An 11,209-nucleotide genomic window follows, 5' to 3' on the forward strand; every position below is an offset into this window, starting at 1 on the left:
AATTCTCCTTGATACATACCGTGTACCCTGCTTTTCCTAAAAAAAAAAAAAAAATCTATTCTCCTTGGGCTATGTGACATATTATATATAACACGTAAAAGTTGCCAGTATTTACATCTTGGTTTTATGTTTGTGAAATTATTGCTGATACTGTTTTGTTTAAATATTATATGGTAGTCCATAATCTTCATTCATATTTTTCTCTACTTTCTCCTTTAGGGTGCTGGAAATGTAAACAAGAATAGACTGTTCATTCCTGATGGCTTTTAGTCTATACTAACATATTGTTTGTCATGGCATCCGAGACTGAAAAGACCCATGCTTTACTGCAGACTTGTAGCACTGAATCTCTTATTTCCAGCCTTGGTCTGGGGGCATTTTGCCTTGTAGCTGACAGACTTCTTCAGTTTTCCACAATTCAGCAAAATGACTGGCTTCGTGCTCTCTCAGATAATGCAGTACATTGTGTAATTGGCATGTGGTCATGGGCGGTAGTCATTGGAATCAAGAAGAAGACTGACTTTGGAGAAATCATTTTAGCTGGATTTTTAGCCTCTGTTATTGATGTAGACCACTTTTTTCTAGCTGGATCCATGTCTTTAAAGGTAAAAAGCATAGGCTTAATTTTTCTGATCTTTAATTTCCTTAGCACTATTTTGCTGATCTTTACAGCATCATTTAGAACTAGAGAGGATTTGTCTTAAAATAGGAAAGCACATTCATGTAACCTTTTTGACCACTTAGTACTTGCCTAAAGATGCACACAGACATGTTGCTAATCAAATTATTTGCCATCACAAACTGCTATGGATTCACATAGAGCAAAGACCCATGAACTGTACCTAAAGAGTTCAGTGCTGGCTTACAGAGGATGCGTTTAGCCAGGTCTTGAAGAAAGTATTAGCAAACCGGTTTAAATTAACAGGGGTGATTCTCAAGGCTGTCCTAGTTCTTTCTGTATCAGTGTACTTTCTTCAGGAGCACACTTAACATTTCCCCCTTATTCTTTATGTTTTACAGTTAGTATGCAGCTCCTAAGTACTCCGTAAAAGTTGAATAGCTTTAAGATGATTCCCAGTCCTGAGGAATGACTTGAACAGATTAATTCTCCCAGTCCCTTTTGGAGCGAAAGGCATGTATTTCAATTGGACTGGCTAGAACACAGTCCCTTGTGGAGAAATTGAGGAATTTCACTGAGGCATTCAGGAGTTCAGTTATATAGTTCACAAATGAACTAAACTTAAAATGTTGGTTCAGATAATATTTTCTAAATGTCAGAAGATTTGCCTGCATTTTACGTGCTTATGATCTATAAACATTTCAGGAAAGAAATCTAAACTCATAGAGCAAGGACTTTCTGTTTCATTCACCCCTGGCCTAGAACAATGCCTGGCTTACCTAGTAGATATTCAGGAAATATTTGTGGAATGAATGAGAAATATTCACTTTTTCCTATTATGCGTCAAGTACCAGGTATTTCTCAGAAATTGTTTCACTTATTTAGAAACTTAATCAGTAAAGAATCAGTAATGCTAATTAAAGACAAACTTTTGTGCTATGAGTAGAGTTAGCATAACATTTTGTTTAAGATTGAAATGAGAAGACGAGTTTGAATCCTGGTTGTTTGGTGTTAGTAGAGTACTTTTCTTTTTTTTAGTTTTTTTTTTTTTTTTAATGGATTTAGGGCCACAAGCACAGTTGTATAACGTGTATGTATTGCATAGCGGTAAAGTCTGAGCTTTTAGTGTACCCGTCACTCTAATGCTGTACAAATAGTATTTTATCTCTCACCTCTTCTCACTCTCCCACCTCTTGGAGTCTCCAGTGTCTATTATTCCACTCTGTATGTCCATGTGTACCCATTGTTTAGCTCTCGCTTACAAGTGAGAACATGTGTGTTTTTTTTACTTTCTGTTTCTGCATCATTTCACTAAGGATAATGGCCTCCAGTTCCATCCATGTTGCTGTACAAGACACGATTTTATTATTTTGTATGGGCAAGTAGTGTTCCATGGTGTGATTATATATCAATCACATTTTATCCAGTCATCCACTGAAGGACACTTAGGTTAATTCCATGACTTTGCTATTGTGTATAGTGCTGTCATAATCATACAAGTGCAGGTGTCTTTTTTATATAATGATTTCTTTTCTTTTTTCTTTCTTTTTTTTTTTTTTGAGATAGGGTCTTGCTGTGATGCCCAGGCTGGAGTGCAGTGGTGTGATCACGGCTCACTGCAGCATCAACCTCTTGGGCTCAGGCAATTCTCCCACCTCAGCCTCCTGAGTATCTGGGACCATAGTCACACGCCACCATGCCAGGCTAATTTTTAAAAAATTATTTGTAGAGGCAGGGTCTCCCTATGTTGCCCAGTCTGGTCTCAAACTCTTAGACTCAAGTGATCCTCCCACCTCAACCTCCCAAAGTGCTGGGATTACAGGCACGAGCCACTGTGGCTGGCAATGATTAGTTTTTTATAATAACTTATTTTCCTTTAGAAGATATTCAGTAGTGGGATTGCTGGATCAAAAGGTAGTTCTATTTTTAGTTCTTTGAGAAATCTCCATACTGTTTTCCATAGAGGTTATACTAATTTGTATTCCCACCAACAATGTATAAGTGTTCCCTTTTCTCTGCATCCTTGCCAGCATCTGTTGGTTTTTGACTTTTTAATAATAGCCATTCTGATGGTGTGTGATGGCATCTCATTGTGGTTTTAATTTGCATTTCTCTGATTATTAGTGATATGGAGCATTTTTTCATGTTTATTGGCTGCTTCTGTGTCTTCTTTTGAAAAATGTCTGTTCATGTCCTTTGCCCACTTTTTGATGGGGTTATTTGTTTTATTCTTGTTGAGTTGTTTGAGTTTCTTGTAGATTCTGGATATGAGCCCTTTTTCAAATGAACCCTACTTTCTCCCATCCTGTAGGTTGTCTGTTTACTCTATTGATTATTTCCTTTGCTGTGCAGAAGCTCTTTAGTTTAATTAAGTTCCCTTTTCTTCTTTAAATTTTAATTTCTTCATCTGTAATATGTGGATTATAACATTACTTACCTTGTGGGGTTGTTGTGAGGATTAAATAAGCATGATAAGTGACATGGCCTGGTAAATATTAACAGTAAATGGGCCGGGAGCGGTGGCTTATGCCAGTAATCTCCCAGCACTTTGGAGGCAGAGGTGAGATCAAAAGATCGAGACCATCCTGGCCAACATGGTGAAATCCCGTCTCTACTAAAAATACAAAAAAAAAAAAAATTAGCTGGGCATAGTGGCAGGCGCCTGTAATCCCAGCTACTTGGGAGGTTGAGGCAAGAGAATTGCTTGAACCCGGGAGGTGGAGGTTGCAATGAGCCAAGATCACACCATTGCACTCCAGCCTGGGCAAGAAGAGCGAAACTCTGTCTCAAAAAAACAAAACAAACAAACAAAAAAACAATAAATGTTAGAGATTGGGATAAGCTATGAAACATTATAAAATATGTGATTCATAAATGTGTTCATCTAGAATTTATTCTATTATAATTTTTAAAAGCATTTAGGCTGCATAACGTATTTATCCTTTAATTCACTTAGAAGCACTATTGTTAAGAATATGAACTATAGAGTTAGACAGACCCAGGGTCAAATCCCAGCTGTGCCACTCATTAACTGCACAGTATGGGGGAAGTAACTAGCCTCACTGCCTCAGTTTCCTCTGCTGTAAAATGCTACCTACCACATAGAGTTGTTATAAGGATCAAATGAGATAGTGCACATAAAGTACAGCATAGTTCTAGTATTAATCATTATTTTTGAATTAAGTATTAAAATATTTTACATCCACCATAAGGTGGTATGTGATTATCAGTAATAAATATCAAAACTGAATAAGTATTCATGACAGTGATCTATTTTTACTTCTATGATTCTATGATAATTCCATTTTCTTTCATTATTCATTGTTTTTCTATTAATAAATCAAAGGCCAGGCACAGTGGCTCATGCCTGTAACCCCAACACTGTGAGGCTGAGATGGGAGGATCACTTGAGGCCAGGAGCTGAAGACCAGCTTGGGCAACAGGGCCAGACCCCATCTCTACAAAAAATAAAAAACTAGCCAGGCATGGTGGTGTATGCCTATAGTTCCACCTAATCAGGAGGCTGAGGCAAGAGGATCACTTGAGCCCAGGAGTTTGAGGTTACAGTGAGCTAAGATTGTGCCACTATACTCCAGCCTGGGCTTTGAGACAGCACAAGTCTCTGTCAAAAAAACAAAAAACAAAAAAACGCTACATTGATATTTTAGACATCAGCCAACAACAAGAATTTCCAGTTTCTTTTTTAGCAGCTATTAATATAAATAGATGTTAATTCACAAATAAGAGTGTAAAGAATCAGTGTGGCTGTAAACATATCCAGAGCATAACTCAACATCAGGTTATTGCTTTCTTGCAAGTAGTGATTACCATAGGCTCCTTAATCCCATCCTGTTGAAAATGTTGTACTTCCTATTAAAGGTGTCTCCAGTCTTTCCAATCAGTTCTATGATTTATATTTTACTAATATGGATTATAAACTAAACCTTTATTACTATAGTACATAAAAGTGCTTTTATTGGGGGGAGAAATCCAATGCCAGTGTAATACTATTGCCTTTGCAAGTTATTTTATCTTTTGCGTGGAGGGCTTAAAAAATGTTCTTTTATCATTATTACAGTAATAGCTCTACTAAATTGTCTTGAAGCTTATCATTGAGTCAGTTTTTTCAGATGGGCTCTTTTAATAGATTCGCATTTTTATTTTTCGTTTTCTTGGATCATAGCTTTAAATACTAGTTCCATTCTATTTCTTTGTTTTTCTTCTTTAGGGACTACAGTTACACATATGTTGTTTCTTTTTGCCTGTATTCTATTTCAGCTATTTTCTACCTGTTTTTACTTTTTTCCTCATATCATTTTTATTCTCTTGGTTGGTTTCCTGCATTTTTTCTTTTCTTTCTTGAGACAGAGTCTTACTCTGTTGCCCAGTTTGGGGTGCAGTGGTGTGATCTCAGCTCACTGCAACCTCTGCCTCCTATGTTCAAGGGATTCTCATGCCTCAGCCTCCTGAGTAGCTGGAATAGCAGGCATGCACCACCATACCCAGCTAATTTTTGTATTAATTTTTTCAATGTGCCTTATTAAACTTTCATTTGACCTATTCTCCCTTGGATACATTGCAATATAGTCATTTATTAGATTGTTTTTGTTTTTTTTCCATACTGAGTTTAATCAATTATTATCTTTTTTTAATCTTTTTTTTTCCATTTTTGAATTTCTGATTCAAGATTTTTTTATGTCCCCATATGGTTGTTTGAGATTTAACTTACTTTGGAGTCTTGTGATATAATTTTCTTATGTTTTATGTAGTTTAAAAAATATTCTTTTTTGTTTTGTATTTGTTACTAGGAACAGGGTTCAAGAGATGGTTTTTTTTGTGGGGGGGGTTGTTTTTTAGACAGAGTTTCACTCTTATTGCCCAGGCTGGAGTGCAACGGTATGATCTCAGCTCACCTCAACCTCCACCTCCCAGGTTCAAGCGATTCTCCTACCTCAGCCTCCCAATTAGCTGGGATTACAGGCATGCACCACCATGCCCAGCTAATTTTGTATTTTTAGTAGAAACGGGGTTTCTTCATGTTGGTCAGGCTGGTCTCGAGCTCCTGACCTCAGGTGATCAGCCCGCCTCAGCCTCTCAAAGTGCTGGGATTACAGGCGTGAGCCACTCCACGTGGCCTGATATTTTTATTCTGTTTCTGATTTTCCTCCTATACTAGCTTTTTATAGATTTGTTCTATTTTATCACTTCATTTCATGATATTACATGATTCTTTATTCTAACATATTCTTGGTTAAGGCAGTGTTAGCAAAAGGACCAGTGATGAACTTAACATATTGTGGATATAGAATTTAAAAACAAAGGTGAAGACAAAAGTAGAATAATAATACAGAAATGGTACATGTTCTGATGAAGTAGAAGTAAAACAAAATGTGGAGGAGAAGGCAGGGAAAGAGGAGCATAAAATAAACTCTTTGATGTTCAGACCGTAGGTGAGAGGTAAAGAATACTCGTTTGAGGAGAGGGTTTATAGGATTCCTTGTTCAAGGGTGGTCTGATTTGACAGTGGGACAAGGTAGAGTCTCTTTAATAGGTAACTTTTTTTCATGTGGTCGGAACATTGTCTGATTTTTGTTTGTGTTTTTTGGACAGGAAACTACATTTCTTCCTTTTACTTCTTCTTTTCCTTTTCACCATCCAGTCTCCAAAGGGTGTCTCTCCCTTTCTTACCATCGTCTCCCCCAGAATCAATACCTTTCAGAGTCTTGAAGGTCCACTCTTAAGTCCTTTCCCTGCAGTTAGTGCTGTGACCTACCAGGACACTCTTCAGTATTTTCACACTTAAACTGAACTTCCTAGTGGTAATTTTAGATCAATCTTAGGTTTCCCCTCTTCTCTCTTCAATATAGTTTTTCCTGACTTGGATGGAAGTGTGAGAGAGAGAACCCACTGATTTGGTGTTTATGTTAATACTTATGGGTAATTTCAAATATGGGCATTCTCTGGCTTCTGTTTATGCTGAGGGTTTGAGATTTTGTGTAGTTTTATTTGTCCTTCATGTTTTATAATACTTTTAGAGGATATGTGCAGAGATTCAGATTTAGACAATCATAACTATCCTCAGCTTTATTTTTGTTTAGGGATTATCTCGCCGCAAATTAGTCTTTAAAGCAGGTGAGAACAAAACCCTACTCATGAATCATTCAGGGATTAAGCCTGAAATTTTTATTGGTTCAGATATTGAGTATACATTTTGATAGTGGTTTAGAAATTTACTGAAGTTTGCCGGGCATCATGGCTCACGTCTGTAATCCTAGCACCTTGGGAGGCCAAGGTGGGTGGATCATCTGAGTTCAGGAGTTCGAGACCAGCCTGGCCAACATGGTGAAACCCTGTCTCTACTAAAAATACAAAAATTAGCCGGGCATGGTGGCAGGTGCCTATGATCCCAGCTACTCGGGAGGCTGAGGCTGGAGAATTTTAACCCGAGAGGCAGAGATTGCAGTGAGCCGAGATTGCGCCACTGCACACCAGCCTGGGCAACTGAGCAAGACTCTACCTAAAAAAAAAAAAAAGAAATTTACTGAAGTTTATTTAACTCAATTTTAGAATATGTATTTAAAATAATATAATTTTTCTAAATGTTGTAAATAAATTCCAAAAGTGTTTATAGCTAATATAAAATGGATATAACAAAAATATTTCCCTCTTTTGCCTTAACTAAAGAATATTTTATTTGGTTGTGAGATATTTTTACAGTGCTCTTAGAGGCCCTGGATAATTATATAAAACTCCAAATTACACAAACTGTACACTTAGATTATAAATTATGTTCATATTGTGAATTTTCTAAGCAAATAATGGGAAACTTAAAAAATTAATCACCATATTCCTGAGACCTTGATTTTATTTTTAATGTAAAGGATATCCTGCTCACACTTTTATATTCTTTTATATATATATAATTTTGGTATATGTATCCTGAAGTGGCATAGAACATGTTTCTTTTGCATGTCCAATAGACTCTGGAAAATATTTTAAAATATTAAGAAGCATGTATAAAATTTTGTTTTGCTAGAAAGGAAATGATACTCGCTATTACTTTGCTCCCTCAGGCTGCTTTGACTCTCCCGCGAAGACCTTTCCTTCACTGTTCTACTGTGATTCCCGTTGTGGTTCTGACCCTGAAATTTACTATGCACCTTTTCAAGCTCAAAGACTCATGGTGCTTTCTTCCCTGGATGTTATTTATATCCTGGACTTCACATCATATCCGAGATGGGATTCGTCATGGTTTGTGGATATGCCCATTTGGAAAAACTTCTCCTTTGCCATTCTGGCTTTATGTAATAATCACATCATCTTTACCTCACATCTGTTCATTCGTTATGTATTTAACAGGAACCAGACAAATGATGTCTTCAAAACATGGAGTTCGTATTGATGTCTGAGGTACACGGCAGTCTTAGAGAAGCAAATGGCTCAGATGATGATAATTAAGAGTAGCCAACATTAAAGTTAATTTTTAAAAATACAGTTAGGTGTTTATATTATTTAGTTATTATAATTCTGGAATCCTCTTGCTCAGGAAGCATATACAACTTTTTTAAAAATTATACTTGTTATTATTCTACTTCTCTTCTATGACAACTCTAGTGCAATATTAGAGTTTCATTTATTCCACAATATATTTTTATTGTTTTTTTCTGTTTATCTGGCTTTACTAGTAGTTCTTTTAGATTAACATCCAGTTTATTTTCTGGAAATATACCTGGAATTTATTCCATTTCCTAACGAAAAACAGCTCAAATTTTAGGGTAACTAATTTGTAAAGAGTTAACATTATATTTGGATCCAATTTTCCTGAGATATTGAAATAGTGAAATCACCAAATAAATGATATGAATCATTTAACTATACAAATGTATAGTTAATGCTAACATGTATTTATTTTCATATATGTTGATCCTGAGTGAAATTTAATTTGCAGAATACTTTATGAGTTATGATTACTGGCAAAACCTTCAGAGCACTTGTGACACATCATTATAATATCCAGTAGCTAACATTAGATCTAGCTTATTATTTCAGAAATTAATTTAGGAAATAATTATTAAAACATGTTGGCTACAGTAACACTTTACTGAAGTAGTATTTTTTGGTATCTCTAGCCTAGAATCTCGTGTGTTAGTTTTAACTGTTTTGAAAATAATAAGTAACATTAACAAAATGTTGATATTTGGATCATAACCATAACATTTGAATTTATGCAAAAAAAAGACCAGAAATGTCATTTCAAATGTAAATTCCTGAATGTACCATTAAAATTATTTTAGTTGCTATCAGTTTGTTTATATACTATTTTATATACTATTCTAAAATATTTTACTCTGCCTGATACTGAAAGACAGCATATATTTTTTTCAAAATAAAGTTTTAGGAAATTTGCTTTTTCCTTTTTCTTTCAGGTTGATCTTCTATTAAAATGATTCCTCTTTATTAGAGAAGGAAAATTTAGTTGCTATACATCTTATATTTGCACAGTTTATTAAAGTCAGTGCCCTAAAGGTACCTGCTTTTCTTTGTGGCATATGTGGCATCTGCTGTCTTCAGATTTTCTTACAGTTTTGTGATTTATAATGTTAGTGATTGGTGCCTTATTCTCTGAGGAAAGATGGAGGGTTCATAAAGCAATGCCTTATCCACAGCAGATTTTCTTGTATATTAAGTTAAACAGAATTCTGTAAATTATTATGAAGTTTCAAGCTCTTTAGGGGAGTTTTTTTTCTTGTTGTTAACAAATTGGTTGCAATCTATTATATTTTGCAATTGATTAGATATTACAGTCTACTTATTTTTCAAGAGTAATTATTGTATAAGTTTGGTTGGTATAATGGTAAATATTATATAGTGGGGGTAAATTTGATTAGAGTTTTTTTTTTAAGCACTGGCTTCAGAAATCCATGGAAATAAAGTCTGTATCTTGTGTAACAATTCCTGACTAAATTGCAAAACCTTTTCTACTTTTTCTTTCTTCATATTAAACAAATAAATATTATTAAAAATATAGGGCCTTATTTAAGAATGCTACATAGTGACCGGACGTGGTGGCTCACGCCTGTAATCCCAACACTTTGGGAGGCCGAGGCAGGCAGATCACTTGAGGTCAGGAGTTCGAGACCAGCCTGGCCAACATGGTGAAACCCCGTCTCTACTAAATATACAAAAATTAACTGGGCGTGCTGGTGTGCACCTGTAGTTTCAGCTATTCGGGAGGCTGAGGCAGACAATGGCTTGAACCTGGGAGGCAGAGGTTGTAGTGAGCTGAGATGGGGCCACTGCACTGCAGCCTGTGTGACAGAGGGAGACTGTCTTAAAAAATAAACATAAAATAAATACATAAGAATGCTACATAGGCATTTTTTGGGTTGTCATAACTTTTCTTTACTAGAATGGGAATTCACTTTTGAACATAACTCCTTGCTTAAACAATCTGCACATTTTATGTGTGGATTCATCTTGGTTCCTACCTCTACCATCGGAAATCTTCCTTGTCCTCTAAATCAGCAGTCCCCAGCCTTTTGGCACCAGAGACTGGAGAGACTAGTTTGGTGGAAGACAATTTTTCCACAGATGGCGGGGGTGGGGGGGGTGGGGGGTGGGGATGGTTTCAGGATGAAACAGTTCCATTTTAGATCATTCGGCATTAGATTCTCATAAGGAGCTTTCAACCTAGATCTCTCACATGTGCAGTTCACAATAGGTTTCCTGCTCCTATGGGTCTCTACTGCTGGAGCTGATCTAACAGGAGGTAGAGCTCAGGTGATAATGCTCGCTCACCCACCACTCACTTCCTGCTCTGTGGCCCAGTTCCTAACAGGCCATGGACCAGTACCTCTCCACAGCCAAGGAGTTGGGGACCCCTTCTCTAAATGGACCACAAAAGTTGTGATTGTAATGTCTGGAAAGCTAGCAACCACCTCCCCATGCCCGCACTTTGTTTTTGCTTCCAATGAAAGAATTTGTGTCAATACAATGTTGTGATTGAAAGTTAGATTGTACCTTATTTGCACGTGTGAATTTTTCTCCATCCTCTAGACTAACTTCCTTCACCTAGTGTTTCTCTCTTTGCTGTTTCACTGATCCAACCTCCCAGTCTACCATTCTCTTTTCTTGAGTTGTGTTATTCATGCTGGCTTCTGGACAACTTCTGCCACTGAACTATGTTCTACTCATCCCCAAGCCCAGCTTTCTTTAATGGCAGGCTTAAGAATCCCTGTTGTGGAGAATGCCACAAAGATACTCCTTGAGAAGAGCAACTCCAAGACACATAATTGTCAGATTCACCAAAGTCGAAATGAAGGAAAAAATGTTAAGGGCAGCCAGAGAGAAAGGTCGGGTTACCCACAAAGGGAAGCCCATCAGACTAACAGCTGATCTCTTGGCAGAAACTCTATAAGCCAGAAGAGAGTGGGGGCCAATATTCAACATTCTTAAAGAAAAGAATTTTCAACCCAGAATTTCATATCCAACCAAACTAAGCTCCATAAGTGAAGGAGAAATAAAATCCTTTACAGACAAACAAATGCTGAGAGATTTTGTCACCACCAGGCCTGCCTTACAAGAGCTCCT

At 36.7% G+C, this 11,209-nt stretch overlaps 1 protein-coding gene across 9 annotated transcripts in view; it reads left to right on the top strand.

The window, feature by feature from the left end:
- TMEM267 (transmembrane protein 267) overlaps positions 1-9,571 on the top strand; it is a 39,932-nt gene extending 30,361 nt beyond the window's left edge. For 6 of the 9 annotated variants that reach the window (XM_008963357.5, XM_008963355.4, XM_014344923.5 and 3 more), the window contains exons 2-3: positions 220-605; positions 7,693-9,571. In XM_008963357.5, coding sequence (XP_008961605.1) covers positions 294-605; positions 7,693-8,028 — 648 coding nt within the window. In that variant the 5' untranslated portion in view covers positions 220-293 and the 3' untranslated portion in view covers positions 8,029-9,571. The remainder of the gene's footprint in view (positions 1-219; positions 606-7,692) is intronic. The other 3 variants (XM_063604480.1, XM_055112397.1, XM_034960119.3) reach the window with 1 other exon arrangement.
- Positions 9,572-11,209: the final 1,638 nt, after the last annotated feature.

This window comes from Pan paniscus, chromosome 4 (assembly GCF_029289425.2).
Source record: "Pan paniscus chromosome 4, NHGRI_mPanPan1-v2.0_pri, whole genome shotgun sequence".
NCBI lineage: Eukaryota > Metazoa > Chordata > Mammalia > Primates > Hominidae > Pan > Pan paniscus.